The 18,272-nt window shown below is 32.2% G+C and overlaps 3 protein-coding genes across 5 annotated transcripts; all 3 read left to right on the forward strand.

Moving 5' to 3' along the window:
- Window positions 1-328: 328 nt before the first annotated feature.
- LOC146922855 (uncharacterized) lies at window positions 329-4,435 on the forward strand. 3 transcript variants are annotated; one of them, XM_085715659.1, is made up of 3 exons: window positions 329-684; window positions 2,182-2,674; window positions 3,912-4,435. In XM_085715659.1, exons 2-3 carry the CDS (start codon window positions 2,212-2,214, stop codon window positions 3,959-3,961), a joined length of 513 nt encoding a protein of 170 aa, XP_085571785.1. In that variant the 5' UTR covers window positions 329-684; window positions 2,182-2,211; the 3' UTR covers window positions 3,962-4,435. The 3 variants fall into 3 exon arrangements, with proteins under 3 accessions (XP_085571785.1, XP_085571786.1, XP_085571784.1); XM_085715660.1 differs by having other exon boundaries at window positions 428-671; XM_085715658.1 differs by lacking the exon at window positions 329-684 and adding an exon at window positions 735-827.
- A 1,733-nt stretch (window positions 4,436-6,168) lies between these two features.
- Window positions 6,169-10,747, forward strand: LOC146922856 (protein NETWORKED 2A-like). The gene is made up of 3 exons (XM_085715642.1): window positions 6,169-6,576; window positions 7,116-8,896; window positions 9,544-10,747. The coding sequence occupies exons 1-3, from the start codon at window positions 6,483-6,485 to the stop codon at window positions 10,624-10,626; spliced, it is 2,958 nt and encodes a 985-aa protein (XP_085571768.1). The 5' UTR covers window positions 6,169-6,482; the 3' UTR covers window positions 10,627-10,747.
- Window positions 10,748-13,692: 2,945 nt separating this feature from the next.
- Window positions 13,693-14,815, forward strand: LOC146922857 (F-box protein CPR1-like). The gene is made up of 2 exons (XM_085711620.1): window positions 13,693-13,739; window positions 14,134-14,815. Exons 1-2 carry the CDS (start codon window positions 13,693-13,695, stop codon window positions 14,813-14,815), a joined length of 729 nt encoding a protein of 242 aa, XP_085567746.1.
- The last annotated feature ends 3,457 nt before the right edge of the window (window positions 14,816-18,272 follow it).

Raw genomic sequence — 18,272 nt, forward strand, 5'->3', positions numbered from 1 at the left:
GTCAACATTAAAAAAACCAAACATTTACATGAATCAGATCATAAATAATAATAGATGACCAAAACCATAAGATTTAAACTCTAACCAAGTGGTCAAAATTTAAAAAGAATGTTCCTTGAACCACACATCTACGCAAATTACAATACAATATTAGTTAAATTCATCAAATTTACTTTCTCCAGCAGCCATGTAGCACCACATCTATGACTTTCATCCGAGCATGTACTCTTCACCTTCACCAACATTTCCTAGAACCCCGTTAATATTTAGACACAATAAAAAAGCCGTGACCGAGTTTGACAACTGACTCAGCCTTTGTGAGTATGATTGACGTCATTTCGTCTATCTAAAAAAACACATATGCAATGTAATTTTTATTTTTTTAACAATCTCTTATCCAAATTGATGCTCAAACAAATTTCCATTTTTCTTAGAACAAAAAGTGGCATTTCAGTTTCACCAGAAAAAACAGCATTTTATTTCGTGGAACTTGTTATTAAACCTTAAAGAACCACTTCAGTTGTCGTGTTATTCTCCATAATCTACGTGGCAATTCTTCATTATTGTTCCTTCCAACCTTTGTTTATGCCAACTGACCTTATCATTGGAACACCTCAGATTATATCCAACGGTTCTCCTAACCTCCACTTGTTTCTCATAACAATCCAACGGTATCTGCAAAACGTATACAAATTGCATTGCAAACTCTCTTTCATTCTCTCTTCTTTCTCTTCATCTTCACTTTATAGAAAAAACATCAAAACTTCTTGAGTTCTAATTGGATTATATTTTTAGAAACTTTCTCAGGTTATTTTGTACTTTTTAAGGTACACACAATTGTTGTTCTATGTTCTATGTTCTTTCTTTTTTGTTTTTGTTTTATTCCTTGAAATAGAAGTTTATGAATTGTTGAGTTTTATTCAAAATTTATTGCTTTTATGACATATTTTATCATTTTAGCTTCTGGGTTTGATTTAGTTCAACTTGTTTTATCTGATTTGTGAAAAAAATAATCAAAGATTTGATTTTTAATTTTTGATGAGTAAATTGAAGCTTTTTGTTGATAAATTGAGTTAAATTGTTAGCTTAGGATGTGATTTGGTTACCTTGGTAGGTGAGGACAGGGCCGTCCCTGAGAATTCGGAGGCTCGGCTCAGGGAATGAAAAGAGGCCAGTGATAAAATCAAAACGTATTTTTTTAAAAGAGCAATAGATAATATAAAACGAGTTTAGGCGAATACCTTCAAAAAGAGTCTTCATTCGCACCAAAACGAGACTTCCTACATGTATTTACTGAAGCAAATTCATCAATCAACTCTTCGTATTGTATATTTGGTGAGGTTAGACATGTAAGATTATTAAGAGATCAATTTGGTGATAATTATCTAGAGTAGATAATGTGGCAAAACTAATGCTTCTAGAGTAGAAAAACTATGAACTTCCTAATGGACAAGTTATCATAATTGGGGCTGAGAGGTTCCGTTGCCTAGAAGTCCCTTTCCAGCCATCTATGATTGGAATGGAAGTTGCTGGAATGGAGATATTAAGGGGGCCTAAAAAGCAATACTTTTTTTTATTGGAGATACTATTACTACTGGGTATAAAAAAAATTGAGGCCCATCCTTGAGGGAGGCCCAGCTCGTTTGAGCTGTTTGCACCCCCTCAGGGACGCCCCTGGGTGAGGATTTGTTTGTGTTGGCTATTTTAAGGTTTGGTTTTTGTTTTCCTATTTTAAGGTTGTCCTTTTTTTTTCCTTTGATTATGTTTTTGTATTGATCATGTGACCAATTGGGTTTTTAATTCTCTGAATTGTGGCTTTGTTGAAAATGAGTGTCTATGTTCAATGTACTTAGAACTAATGTTTTGGGTTTGGTTTTGGGTGTATATACATTCAATGTATATTGCACAATTTTCAGGACATGTGTGTTTCATAAGATTTTGTTTTGTTCTCTTTTTATGAAAAGCTATAAAAACTCATCTCTACTACCTTTTTGTGCTTCTAGTTCAAGTATATCACCAAACACTTTCTGATTTTAATCTTCAAAACAAAACAACTCCTTTTTGTTGAGGTGCAACATCCAATAGTGTTCGATTTCCTGATTTTATCTCTACAACATTGTTTTTACACTTTAATTGAGTTTGTGTTGATTCCTTGTTACTAACTTTTGTTCTTCTCAACAGGTAAAAGTTTCGAGAATTCGACGTAAATAAATGTCGGTGGCATTCACCAATCTCTCATGGTGGTTATGGAGTGGAAAACATCAAGAACCAAGAATCTCAAAAGGGACTTCAATAAATTCTTCAACAGATTTGAACATGTTGGAATCTGAGGTAATGAGATTTCCTTTGGTGCAAGCAAACATAGGATCATCATCAAGAAAGGTGAAGAGAAAATGGAATAGTAGGGAAGAGAGGAGGAAAGTAGATAGGGAATATGATGTTGTTCTTGTTCCTTCTGATGGTGGATGTGTTTCTGGTTCGGAATCCGATGATTCTGATTGGTCAATTGGATGGTTGGAACCTCATGGACCTGGTTTTCCAAGTGATGATGAAACTGATAATAGTTTTGCAGTTTTGGTTCCTTGTTATGGAAGAGATTATGGTAGAATTGAAGAAGATACTAAAAGCAACTTACTCAATGGTGTTGGACATTTTTTAGATAGTTATTCTGATGGTAAGTGTATTTTTATCTGCATCTTTTAAAGTTAACTTTCTGCTTTTTGTCAACTTTATTTTCTCTTTTATGTTATCTTTAATGAATCATTATAATATGAATGCTTGAATTGGAGTAGATACTCTAGTTGGTCCTTGTAATTATAAAGTTCTATCAACCCAGTCCTCCACATTGTCAATATTACAAAATGATCCATAAAATTGCAAAATATTGGTCAAGTTGGTCTCTGTCTGAATTTGTTATCAATTCATCATGATGTTACTAATTTAGTGTCATTCTAGTCCCTATAAATACCAACCGAGGGACGGAATTGATTAACTTTTTGTAATGTGAGGATTCATTTTAGAATATCAATAATGTGAGGGACTAGATTGATACAATCCTACAATTTGAGCATTTACTCCCTTGAATTGGGTTGAACTGTTGTTGAAAATATTGAGTTTATTAAAATGTTTGTTGTCTCTGAGTTTTTGTTTGGGTTTGTGCATATAGTACTCTGTTATCAAAACATAGTTTAAGCTTTATCTTTTTTAAAAAATTAGGGAAAATTGCACTCACCTCCACTCCATTGAAGTATGCTTATAGCACACATTTCTCATCTGAATTAGGGAAAATTGCACTCACCTCCACTCCATTGAAGTATGCTTATAGCACACATTTCTCATTTGTTTTTCTATGGGAATATGTCAGTGGTTAATTTGTCGGGGAAAGAGGAAATTTGTTTGCAGCAGATATCAAACACTTAACCTCTTTCATAATACTCCTTCAATGTTCCAACCACCATTAGGCTACACTTTCATGAACTCACACTACTCACCTATTTTATAAATCAACACTTATCAACGTTATTTATTGTTGAAATCGCACTCACCCCTTAATCATGTTTAAATGACACACATGCCCCTCTGCTTTTTAGAAGCTATGTATGATCGAGGGGTGATCCGTGTCTTGAACATAATTGAAGGGGTGTGTGCGTCATTTAAGCATACCTCAGGGATGTAAGTTAAATTTCCCCTAAAATTAATAGCATTGCTGCACTCTGTAGTCTTGAAAGATAGGCGGTATCAGCTGCATAGCATGTCTTTTTGCATCAAATGATAACAGATATGAATTTGAAAATCTTGCTGCATTTGGACTTTGAGCTTTGTGCATATGTTAATTATGTGGCATTTCAGATTTTATTTTTCTTCTGGTAGCTAGAAGTGTGACACTAATGCCTTTTTTTTTGTTGTTGCAGAAAGCAAGAAATATGTGGAAAACTGGCTATCTTCTATTCGAAATACCTGACACTAATCTTCATCATTTTGATCCTGTATCTTCATGACAAAATCCTCTGATCTTAAGGCAACAAATAATTTGTATATTGTAAATAGTGTAAAAAAAAAAAAAAAAAGAGCACTGGTATGTGATGTGATGTCAAATATGATTGGTAAACTTCTTGGATAATAATTGAAACCTATGAGGAGAAGACATTGTCAAGAATAAAGCAATTGTGGTAGTGATTTTGCATTGAGAATGATTTGTAGCTTCTGTTCTTTTCTTGCTTTGAGAATCACAACAATGTGGTGAAATTGGGAGCAAGAGAAACATGTTTGAAGTTTGGTGACTTTGTAGTTTGAAATTTGTTGATGTAAATATCAATGTAGATATGAGAATTGATTGAATGCTCAATCAATGTTCTCGAATTTGTACATAAATTTTGTATAATAATATAAGTTTATTCTGTATATATGTCTATATGCGTTTTGGAGTTTGCATAAATTAATGTATGCCCTATTATGTACTTATATGTTAGTAGTACTCCCTAGCATAAAAATGATATCCCAACAATTAACTCATAAAAATGATAAGAACAAACATATGAGTATTCATAAAGACTATAAATCTATAAGCAAGGTTGTTTTGTTAGCAATACACTATCTAACACAAACATTAGGGGCAAGGTAAAGGTTGAAGTGGAAAAAGAGAATAGGTATTCTAAAAAACAAGAACAAAATTAAATGAAAAATGACGGATTAAAACTAAAACTTTGAGAGTAAACAAACATGTGAAAAATGTATTTGATGAGTAAGAGTATATCTAAAATGATAGATAACATATGTCATGTGGCCGTCACATGACTTCTAATATGGCTGCCCCTGCCACATTGCCCACTTGTTTACATGTATAAAAGTGAACAAGTCATCACTCAATATCTTATAGATATACTCTTACTCATCAAATACATTTTACAATAAAATTATTTTCCGATTAACCAATTAAAAACTATGTTTTTGGTGAAGGAAGGTAATGAGAGGATATTTAATCAATCAACATTTTGTCTTGAGTTCTTTTATTAATGAATTTATTGATATCTTAATATATGAATGACAATAGAATATGATTTATACAAAAACTTCTCATTTTTTATTTTATCACATGTGACTTTTATGATTATATGGTAATGTAGAATAATCAATGCTATTTTTTTTCAAGTATTTTACATGCATATAAGTTTTAGTATAAAAATTTTGTTAACGTAACCGTATTGTATCCTAAATTTAAAATTTTCGTGTATCCGCGTACCCATATTGTATCATATTCGCACTCATACTACGTATCCGGGCTTCATAGACATATGGGACTTGTTTATATCCGGATCATTTAGTTTAAGAGCAAGCAAAACATTGTATTAAGAAACATTGCATAAAGACCTTTATAAAAAGAAGAGATTTTTGGATATTTCTTTCTTTTTAGCTGTTTATGTCCTGTACGAATTATTTTATAACACTATATTGTATGTTTGGTTTGATTTGTATGACTTATGGTTAAAGGAAGTTGACCCTTTACATCGACTTTTAAGTATCAAAAAAGAATTCCTAGATTGTTGGTGTTTGAGTCATTGAAGCACGTACGGGGCAAATTTGAGTTTTGCAAATAAAGAAAACTCTTGTAAGAAAATTTGTTGTATTATTTATTTTATTTAAATTTATCAACTTCAAATATCATTTGGTAAGATAGGTAATTTTATTTTATTTATTAAAAAAAGAGACATAAACATAACTTTTTTTTTTTAAAAGAAGAGATAAACATAACATCATTTTTATATATAATGAATATTTTTAAATAATGTTTTAGATCAATATTTGAAATGTTACAATATGGTATTAAACATAACAAAAAAAAACATATTAGCAAGAAAAACATTTTAAGAGAAACATAAACACTTAAGAGCATTTTATAATATTTGCTAATTTGAAATAATTTGAAAAAAATATTTTTATATATAATCAATATTTATGGTATTAAACATAATAAGTTTATGTCTTTCTTGTTCTTTTTGAGGGAATGTTTTTCTTGTCCTAAAAACAAACTCTTAATTTTTTGACAAATAAAAACCAACTTATTGAATGAATCCATCCGTTTTCTTAGGTTGCCTGCCACAGCAAGGACCAAACTGACCAAACCAAAAATTTCCCAAAGTGTAATTTATCTAACAAAATCCCTCCAACTTTTGAGCACTTCAAAGGACCCAACACCTTACACCTATGCATGTGGCGAAGTATCCTCCTCTCCATGTGTACTCCTTAAAATCAAAAGGGCATTTTCGTCAACACGTTTTTCTTTTCACCATAATTTTCATTAATCACCAAGTTAATCAAAATCAAATCTCTTCTTTGATCAGAACTTTTTTTGTGACATTGTTTTTATTTGTTTGTCACATTGAATTCACATTGTAATTGGTTTCACTCATCTTTGTGTTTTTTTGTCAAGGGTTTACCTCAATGGGATGAATGTGTATGATTTCTACCTAAGATAAAAATTTAAAATGTTGCAAAGGGCAGCAAGTAATGCATATTCATGGTGGTGGGCCAGCCACATTAGGACAAAGCAATCAAAATGGTTGGATCAATGTCTCCAAGGTATGTTTCATAGTATATATGTATATAATTGTTCCTCGTATTATGAATCTGGATTATTTTTTTTCCAACATCATTATTTCCATCAAAACATGTATATTTTGTTGGCCATTTGGTGATTTAAGAATGACCAACATTCTCATTTTTATCTTGTTTTCTTCAACTAAATTATCTGGAAAATGTGAAAATTTGTAGATCCATTCAAAGATGGCAAACAATTTACATGCATGAAAATTATTCATTTCCTTCTACATAGAAAGTGTTAGTATTTGACATCAACGCATATAATTACATTAAATCACTTCGACTTTCTTTAATTATTTTTTTTTGAAGGAGACTTTCTTTAATTATTATCAATGTCTTCATGTCAGTATTAATATCATGTCTAGTGTTCGTGAGTACTTCATAGAATTTTATCAGTTTCGTTGTATAGTGTTTTGTCAATGTCGTGTATGGTGTCCATGTTTCTTATAGTTGAAGTAATCATCTGCATCATTGCCTTTTTCTGTAACTCATTGGTAAATGACATTCAAACTAAACAGATATGGAGGAGAAAGTGAGTGACACCCTAAGAGTCTTACAAAACGATGGAGACTCATTTTCTCAAAGAGCAGAAATGTATTACAGAAAAAGGCCTGAGCTTGTTGAATTTGTAGAAGAAGCCTTTAAAGCATATAGAGCCTTAGCCGAAAGATATGATCATTTATCAAGAGAACTTCAAAGTGCAAACAGAACTATTGCAAGTGTCTTCCCTGATCAAGTTCCACACCATATTGATGACGACGATGATGAAGAAAGTGACGCAGGAACAATTTCTCCATCTCCTGACTTCAACACCCAAATGCAAAAATCAGTCGTTCCAAAAGTTCCAAAGAAAGATTTTCGAAGTCCTTCGATGTTGTTATCCCGAAAAGGTCCAACTAAGAGAACTTCTTTTTCAAAATATATTCCAACAACTCCAGGATCAGATCTTACCAAAGTAGAAGCAATAGGTGAGATCGACAAACTTCAGAAGGATATTTTGGCCCTGCAGACCGAGAAAGAGTTCGTGAGAAGCGTGTATGAGCGCGCATATGAAAAGTATTGGGAAATCGAAGATCAGATAACAGGTATGCAGAAACATGTTTGCAGTTTGCAAGATGAATTTGGTGTCGGTACTGTCATTGAAGACGACGATGCTAGAGCTTTAATGGCAGCAACGGCACTGAAATCGTGTCAAGAGACGCTTTCAAAGTTGCAAAAAATTCAAGCACAATCATCAGAAGAAGCTAAAGTTGAATATGAAAGAGTTAAAAAAGCTCATGAGATGTTTGAGAACCTTAGAGATCAATTCATCACTAAATTCACGAGTCAAGAAGAACAAGAACATGCCGACACATGTAAGAGCATAATTAGTGAAGAACAGAAAAATATTGATAAAGAGATAGCTAGTTTGGAACAACAAGAGAATGATGTTGTTTTGTTGAGAGAAAAGATTAAAGAAAAATTGGAACAAGATTCTGGAAACACTCTTACGGTGACTGAAATGGCCGAATGTATTGATGAGCTTGTGAATAAAGTTGTTACTTTGGAAACCGCGGTGTCTTCCCAAAACGGTATGGTTAATCGATTGAGATCAGAGACCGATGAACTTCAAACAAATATAAAGAAATTGGAAGAAGACAAAGAAATGCTTATAGCAGGATCAGAAGTTACGAATAAGAAGCTAAAAGAATTTGAAGAGGAATTGTTGAGAGTTAAAATTCTCAACAAAAGTGTCAAATCACAAGATAATAGCTTAAGAACGCATTTCACTGAAGCTAGTTGTAATATTGAGCATTTATCTGGAAAGTTGAATAATATGAAACATGATGTGGAAGATGTGAATTTAGTACTTTACAAGAAGAAGAAAAGTGATTCTAATGTTGATGATTTTGTAACGAAGGATGTTGACAATCCTGCTATGAAGGATGTTGATGATTCTGTTATGAAGAATGTTAATACAAAAGAGGAAAATGATGATGTTGTAAATGTGGATGATAACAAGTCTATGATGAGTCAAAATACTAATTTTATTACTGAAAGGATTGAAAAAATGGGACAACACGATAAGGATGATTTATCCGATACAATGAGCAATCATGATATTGAATCACAAGATTTTGACACTGGTGAGGGTGATCAGCCTAATTGGAGGCAGATGTTTTTGAATGGATTGGATGATAGAGAGAAAATTCTGTTGGAGGAGTATACAGCTGTTTTGAGAAACTATAAAGATGTTAGGGTGAAGCTTAATGATGTTGAAAAGAAAAATAGGGACAGCATTTTTGAGTTGGCACTTCAGGTAAGCTATATCAATCTATTTAAATCAACCATATAGTATCATTATTTTGGATTTGGATTGAATTTAGTCAGTTAGTACATCGGTGGCCGTTTGGTCAAGATCATACGGTGCACAAAAACATGAATATATATATATATATATATATATATATATATATATATATATATATAAAAACTGTCTAATCTTAACTAAAGAGACATTGTTGTACCGACTGCATGAATGTGTATATTTATGTTTGCATGAAATCCAAATCCCATTATTTTAGTATATCTGACATGGAAATTGGTAGAATTGTTATGTGTGACAACTTGTTTGAATATCTAAACATAGGACAGTAAGATGAAATTTGAAATTAAAAATGAAAATGTAAATATTCTTGTAATAATTTGTAAGATTTTATTATTAGCAGAATGGGAACTCAAGTTTCTAAGTATAGCACCTCAAAATAGTTCAAAATTCAAGTCATATATATCAAATGACAAAAGAAAAATGTCGTTTTCAATGTTCGTGGATGTGCTTCATAATTCGTGACAAACACCGACATGTAAATGCCGGTAATAATTTAAGAAACATATCGAACACCAGTCACACACACGTATATATTTAAAACTTTTGTACTGCAACTAATTTTATTTTTGTTCGTGCAGTTAAGAGAAATGAAGAATGCTCTTGTGACAAAGGACAAAGAGATACAATTTTTAAATCAGAAAATAAACGGTCCAGACACAAATCCAGATGAAAGTCCATACACAACAACCACAGAATACAAATATACACCACATGAAGCACTTTTTAGAAAATCAGGTCAAGGATCCAACATGCAGGATACTGATATTTCATCTCTAAACATCGACAACAATTCTATCAGAACATCTTTTGCAGACCAACATGAAAACTCATCAGCCATTGGCCTTAGAACCCTTGAGAAACTCATGGCTGACCAAGACAAGCGGCAAAACCTTTCGGATTTAGAAAAGAAATTCCGTTCAGACCTCGACGACCTCCTCGAGGAAAATCTCGAGTTTTGGCTAAGATTTAGCACATCAGTTCATCAGATTCAAAAGTTTCAAAACTCAATACAGGACTTAAAAGCAGAACTAAAGACGATAAAGGAAAACAACAAATCCGAAGGACATCAGCATTCTAAACATCATCAACCTATACAATCTCAACTTAGGCCGATTTTTCGTCATTTAAGAGAGATTAGAACTGAATTATCACTTTGGCTTGAACATAATGCAGTGTTGCAGGATGAACTACAAGGTAGATATTCATCATTATGCAACATTCAAGATGAAATTGCAAGAGCAGGTAATAATAATAATAATAATGCAGAATCTGGTGGTGCTGATGAAAATAATAAAGATGCTGTGATAATAAGTGGTTATCAAGTTGCAAAATTTCAAGGTGAGATTCTTAACATGAAACAAGAGAATAGTAAAGTTGCAAGTGAGTTACAAGCTGGTCTTAGTCTTGTGAAAGGAATGAAAAATGATGTTGAGAAGACACTTGATGAACTTGATCAAGATATTGGGATTAGTAGTGTTCATAGAGACACAAAAAAGAACACAAAAGGTAATAGAATACCTTTGAGGTCTTTCTTGTTTGGTGTCAAGTTAAAGAGACAAAAGCAGTATCAATCACTGTTTTCATGTGTCAATCCTACACTGTCTAAACAAAATAGTATCAATGAGCAAACACCAGCTCCAATAGAGAGAGAGGAAAATTGAATCCCTTTATTTGAGTACTTGGAAAATTGTTAAGGATATTTTAGTGTGATTGTGTGACAATATATAGAACATGAATGTTATTATGGTATTTTTAATTTCAAGGTTGGATTTTCTTCTATAATTCTTACATCTTTAAAATCCATGTATTTGTGTTTAATGTGTTCATATATTCAGAAAGCAAATGTTTTTTCCTCTTGATTTCAAGTCAATTTTGACATGTTTAATTTCATAATATAATAACCATGCTTACTTTTATGAATTTTCTCATGTCTCACACAATTAATACATTGATTTGCTTCCAAAGCACACTTCTTAACTCTAGCAACAAATTTGGTCTATATTATATTTACCATTCCAAATACATAAGTCAAATTAATTATTATCAATATAGAAGGACCTATTTTGATCTACTGCAATGTCCCAACTGCTTTTCAACATTCGATTACCAACATTATGGGAGTCCAAGACGTTCTTGGCACAGGGATTGAACAGATGTGTTCTCTTATGATAAGGATCGTGTTTGGCAGAGAATAAATTTTTAGAGAAACAAATGTCTATTTAAAGCAAGAAGAGAAATTATAATCAAATCAGTGTTGCACGCTATTCCGTCCTATGTTACGAGTATATTTCTCTTACTGACTTCCATTATTTCAACCATTGAGAAAATGATGAACTCTCTATGGTGGGGGAATGGTGGTTCTAATAGCTGAAGCGTCCATTGGATGTCGTGGGATAAGTTCTCAATGCATAAGAACCACAGAGGCATGGGTTTCAAGGATTTAAATGCTTTCAACTTGGCAACGTTAGGTTTTGTAAAAAAAAAAAAAAAAAAAAACTTGGCAACGTTAGGTAAACAAGGTTGGAAGTTTTAGACAGAGCTTGAGGCGGAGCTACCTATGGACCAGGGTGGGCCACGGCCCACCCCAAACCCTAAAAAAATCATTTTTAATAGGCATATACTCCTATTAGAATATGAAATTATGTTATATATATAATATGTTCCGTCTAATTTACCAATTCGCAAGCTTGCTCTAGGGGTTTAGGCAAGATATTTAGTACCTTCTTGATCACATTTTTCGACTCCTGCATGCCATTCATTTTAACCATTCGGACAACAACTTCCTATGTGCTTTAATTTGATTTTGATTATTATATATATAAGGGAAATGTTAACTAGTGCCCCTAGGGCACTGGTTAAGGACCGTAAATAGTAACTTTTTATGAAAGTTTGTGCAATAAAGTGTATTGCAAATTGAAAACTTTGACATTTTTATGGAATAATTACTTAATTTAGAATGCTTAAAGAGTGCCCCAGGGGCACTCGTTAACAAGACCCTATATATAATGCTATATCGCTCACCAATAAATAAAGCACAATTATTTTTCAATTAAAAGTATATGTGTAATAAAGTAAAAATTATATAATATTTATGTTAAAATATTCTTAAAACATCGGTTTAAATTATGTTCTATAAAAAAAATTAATAGTCACTCGAATTAATTAATAAAAAAATATTAATTTACACCTTTCATAAAAAAAATTATATATAAATTTACACCTGTTAAAAAAATTGGCCCACCCTCAAAATTATTTCCAGCTCCACCACCTTGGTTATTTGGTTTTCCGTATTTTCAAAGTCTGTTATTTCTTCTCTCAAAAAAAAAAGTCTGTTATTTCTCTAATCGAAGTTACATGTCCGCTAACTTAGGAAAATTAAAATCGAAAGTTATATGTGGCGGAGTATTTTGAAGGCACGTTTCATTATTAGGGGTGGTGCGTGGTGGTGTATCGGAACATGTAATTTTATACTCATTCTCAATGAACCTTGGTTGGTGAATGGTGATCGGATTGATGAAAATATTCTAGGAGCACAATAATAAGTTAGCAGTTTTTCTGTGAGTAGCCTTATACACATCGAAAACTTGGAACGAGGATGTTTTTCTTTAAATATTTAGTAATGACGTTGGTGAGTCAATTTTGTGCACTCCATAACTTTTATATGTGCGTATTTAGAATTATATTTCATTTTCGTTTTTACTGAATTATTTAATTTTAAGTTGCATTATTAAATTTACGACAATTATATAAAGGTTATTGGAAGAAGAAAAAAATTGAAGGAATTTAAAAGTTATTGAAAAAATTAATAATTTGTAAAAACTTCCCCTCAAAAAAAGAAAACTAGTAAAAATTTATTAGTAAAATTCATATTATTTTATAAAAATTAAAATTCGTTGGGCTCTAGAGGCTTGTAGAGCCACTACGGAAGGGAAATTTTACCATATACCCCTACAACTTTACCTTCACCCCAACAAACCATTTAAAATATCAATTATACCCTTTTGTCATTAAACTTTGGCTTAAACACACTTTTGCCTCCTAACATTGCAATAGTTGTTATTTTGGCCCCCTATTAAAAAAATCACATTTCAGCCCCCTAAGTTTCCCCCATTTTGCAACTTTCAATTTTAATCATTCAAAATCAACCATCAAAACAGTAGAAGATCAAGAAATCAGTCTCAATCCATATTCTTTGCCCTTTAAATCTGAAACTTGCTCAACAAAACACCCACTTATTTTTATTGTCTTGGATGGTTGATTTTGAATGATCAAAATTAAAAGTTGCAAACGGAGGAAACCTAGGGGGACGGAATGTTATTTTCTTTAATAGGGGATCAAAATCGCAACTAGTGCAAAATTAACGGACCAAAAATTTGTTTAAGCCTTAAACTTTTTATTCACCCCCACATTACACATTTTCCATAAACTTTCCATTGGAGCCATTTTTCCCGAAAACATAATATATAAATAGTAGCGGTGCCATAACTTATTTTCAATTTCGGAAAAGTGATTACATGGAGGGTGAATGAATGGCATTTTGAGGGTCAAAATTGGTATTTTGTATGGTTTGCAGGGGTAAAGAAAACAAGCACCGCTTTTTCACACAAAAAATTAGGTCTTTACCGTTTTTTGTTCCTCGACCACGTAGTAACTAGTAACCCTAGTATTTCACGTGATAAATTCTCTGTTCTTAACAACACTTCACACTTGAGTTGATTCCCTCAAAGATGAAGGAAAAGCAGCTGCATAAGAAGAAGAAGAAACAGAAACTCGCGTCTGTAGAGGTAAGGAAACAACTATATATACATGATGATATTGCTTTCTCCATCCTCTCAAAATTACCTATTAAATCTTTCAAGCGATTTGAATGCGTATGTAAATCACGGTCCCTCTTGTTTGATGATCCCATTTTCATGAACGTCTACTGCAAGACTTTCTTAACAAAGGATCATCCTTAGTACCAGGATAAATCTATTCTCTTACATAGAAATTTAAATCATGTGGGCTATCCCTATTACTATGATACATTTGAGTTTTATTCTCTTTCTAGTGAGAAGTTTCAGAATAGGGTCAAATTAAACTGGGTTTAATATTTTAGGCTCCGCTCATGGAACTCTTTGTCTGCTTTATAGAAATAAATGTAATATTGTATTGTGGAACCCATATAGGAAGATATTGAAGTGCATTGCACCTGGCCCTAGAAATGATTTTTATGTTTCTCATCGTAAGTTTGGTTATGACCGTGTCAACGACGACTATAAAGTGTTGTGCCTTGTTGAAAAATACTCCTTAGGAACATATACATGGAAGATATATAGTTTAAGAAGTAATTCTTGGAGAAAACTTGATGTTGATGACAATATGCATAATTTGTATTTTAAAGAAATTAGCACTAGCAATCAAAAATGGTACATGGATGGACTCTCTCACTGGTTGTGTATAGCTGAAACACATGAAGGTGTAAAACATGGAGAATGCTTGTTGTCATTTGACTGGAGCAAAGAGGTTTTCATTATAACACCCATACCCTCAGCACTGTCAAGTGATCATTTGGTACTATTAAATGGGTCTATTGCTCTGGTTGTAGTTTACACGGCAACAACTACAATTCAAATTTCAATCTTGGGTGAACTTGGTGTAAAGGAATCATGGATTAAAATCTTTGTTGTAGGATCATTACCTTGCCTTTACTGTCCCATCGGAGTAGGAAAGAAGGGTGATATGTTGTTCATGAAGAAAGACGGCGGCTGGTTCGACTTAAATACCCAAATGATGGAGGACCTTGGTGTTACAAGCATCGGACTTCGTTGTCAAATAGTAATTCATAAAGAAAAGCTTTCTTCCATCTGAAGTGAAAAGTATTTAAAAAAAAAATCTTTCTTATTTTTTATCCAAGAGGTATATGGTTGTGTTTATTAGGATTTTAATTTGTATCTGAAGTGAATTTTCAGTTGCAAATATCATAATTATTATCTCAAGTTTCTAGTTTATTTTGAATGCTTACTCTTCTTCTAATCTGCAAACTAATCTGATTTATCTTTCAATGATTAATTACACTTATCGCTTACCATTCCATCATCATCGCCATAGTCATTATTATTGAGGTAGAAATTGTGTTGGATCAAATGTTATTAAATTTGATTGGAGCTATATTAGGAGAACTGCTAGGAATGATCCTTGCAGCCATGGTAGTCTCCAAAGAAAACTAACAATTTTTTATGTACATCTTTATGTTTCAGATGGTTATTTCTTTTAACATAATATTCTTAAATTATAGAGTGGATAGTTTTGCAATATTTATGTACATCTTATTATCAGGTTGGATGTTATAGTCATTAATTATAAGCATTTTTTTGTCCTCGGTTAAAAACTATTAAAAATGCTTTCATGATTTATGCATAAAAAATAGAATGGGAGTGGACTCAGTGTAAAGGAAATAATGAAGTATATGTGTTGGTATAGATGGATGCATTAAAAAATGCAATGGGAATGAACTAAGTGAATGAAAATTATGCATCAAAAGATTTAATACCTCAGTTAATCAGATGAAAAAGTTTCAAACCTCAATTCAGGACTTAAAAGCAGAACTAAGGACATTCACATTCTAGACATCACCATCATCATTGTCCTATACAATCACAATTTAGCCGATTTTTCGACATTTAAGAGAGATTAAAACTGAATTATCACTTTGGCTGGAACACAATGCAATGTTGCAGGATGAACTACAAGGTAGATATTCATCATTATGCAACATTCAAGATGAAATTGCAAGAGCAGGTAATTATTATAATAATAATAATAATGCGGAATCTGGTAATGTTGATGAAAATAATAAAGGTGCTAAGATTTTAATGTATACAAGTATTATGCTGAAACAAATGATTCTCTATTGATTTCATGTCAATGTACTTATCTTCATGTCAATGTACTTATCTTTTATCAGTTTAATATCTATATACATAAATTGATTTTAAAAATTGATTTTAACTAAAAATGAATTAAATGTAAAATTATTTATATTTAGATATATTCGCGTAAAAGTACGTTGAACTATAAAGTCAAAGGTAAAATTCAAGTTTAGAGACACAAGCTATAAACTATAGCTTCTCTTTAAAAATTAATTCCAAAGACAATCAATTTCGAACAACGTCACCCAAATAAGTCAAAATCAATTTTATGTGTCTAAAATTGCCTTTAGTTCTCCCTATCATAAAACCAAACACACTAAGGTGACACACGAACAAATAATGTGACAATGGATACTTGAATTTAAAAGTGTTATCAATACACTCTTCTTAATATAAACCTTTTAATTGGATTGAGGGGATGAAGTTTAAATGGTTACCATTGAATTACATAGACCCCACATAAGTCTATGAAATCTATTTAAATTTCAACAAAATAAAAGATGTGTATTGAGAAGAGTGTGTTGTTAACCTAATTCAACGTATTATCTCATTTTCTATGTTGTGTTAAATCTTTTTCCATGTCATTAAATTTAAATTTAGAAATAGAATATTTATCAAAGTGTTGGAGTTGATAGACAAAATACCAAAGGGTGTCCACATGTATATATGTCCATCACATAAATTTAGAAGAGAGAAAAAAAATGCTTAAAATATATACTATTACATCAAAAATATACTGAACTTGTTGCTTATCAAGTGACAAATATTGAGTGTCCAGTTGTCCAATTTGATGAAATGGTTTTTCAATTGGTGCTGCCAACTTTATTTCGTAAAATTCTCCACCCCTACAACTAACATTTAGATAAATTAAAGCTTCATAATATGTTACATGAAAAAGTACATAAGAATAAACATATATGCAATTCAAGTACTAAACCCTGAATTCAAACTCAATCACACTTACCATATTATGTCCACCAAATGACCAAAATCTTTCACTTGTCCAATATAAATCAGTTGCTATAAATTAGATTTCAGCAATTAAGATGTTTTACTTGCAACCAAAATGAATTTGGATATAATGGTTAACATATTTACTATCTTAAATTTTTATGCAAATAATGTTAAAAAAACTTAACTTTTCTTTATTTACTCTCTTCTTATAATATGCATGGACAAATTTAGAGTTGAAAAATGACCTTAAACACATGTGCAGCAGTTCAATCAAGAGGAAAATCATCTCTTCTAGCAATGCTCTTGTCTAATTTCCTTCACCCCCATTTCTCAACAGCAGCTTCTAATTCCATGTTCTCTTCCTTTGACCAATATCCTAATTTTCTATTCCTTTCAATATTTGATGTGTTATTTTGTATAACTTTTGTTGTTGAAGAAACATTATTATTTGGCCTTGTAATTTGTCTCTCAACAATAACTGGAAAAACAAGGTGTGTCTCTTTTATCAAATTAATTAGAAGGTTGTGAACTTGTACTAAGAAGTTGAACCATGTATTGGAACATTTATAGTCAAAGGAGCTTAGATTAATGCGCAAGTTGGGGTAGGTTGACTCATTGAAACAGATTCAATCATTACCTATTCAATAAACAATTCACAAAAACACATACAAATAAAAACTGATAAAAAAAAACCATTATTTAATCAATTCCCTAGTTAGTCTTTGTCAAAATAGAAATATAGAATTAGTATAAATAACAATCTAGTGAATACACTACTACAAATTTGGCTTTTTATAGCACCAATGTAATAGCGCTTTCACAAAAATGCTATTAAAAGGGCAAAATTTAGATATGTTATAGCGCTCCTGGTCGAGTGCTATTATAGGGTGCACAGAATTTGGATTGGATAGCGCTTTTTGCGAAACGCTATAATTTTACCTCACTTGGATAACACTTCTAAAGAAACGCTATTATCCTACTATCCCTAAGTAAGCGTTTTGAGAAACACGCTATTGTTGACCTTTATTAAAAAAAAAGGAATAATAATAAAAAAAAAAAAACGGCCAAAGTTTTTCATTTTGGCTCACATCCAAAATACTCTTCTCTCTCTCGGAACCTTCTTCCTCTCTCATAGACTTTCGTCACCAAACCACCACCGTCGAACTCACCAAATCCACCCACCACTCTCCAAACCCTCTTTCACTCACTCCTCTCTCTCTCTCTCTCTCTCTCTCTCTCTCTCTCTCTCTCTCTCACACTCTCACACACACACACACAGACTCTACGTTTTCAATCCGCCACCGTCAAACTCACCAGCCACCATCGTCCTCTCTGTCTCAACTCACCACCATCGAACTCATCAACCACCACCGTCCTCTCTCCAGAACCTTCCTCCACCTTCGTTTTCAATCACCCAAAACCTTCCTCTATCCTTCGTTTTA

The sequence above is a fragment of the Medicago sativa genome, chromosome 5, assembly GCF_051527215.1.
Source record: "Medicago sativa cultivar Bolivia chromosome 5, Bolivia_mono, whole genome shotgun sequence".
NCBI classification, from domain to species: domain Eukaryota; kingdom Viridiplantae; phylum Streptophyta; class Magnoliopsida; order Fabales; family Fabaceae; genus Medicago; species Medicago sativa.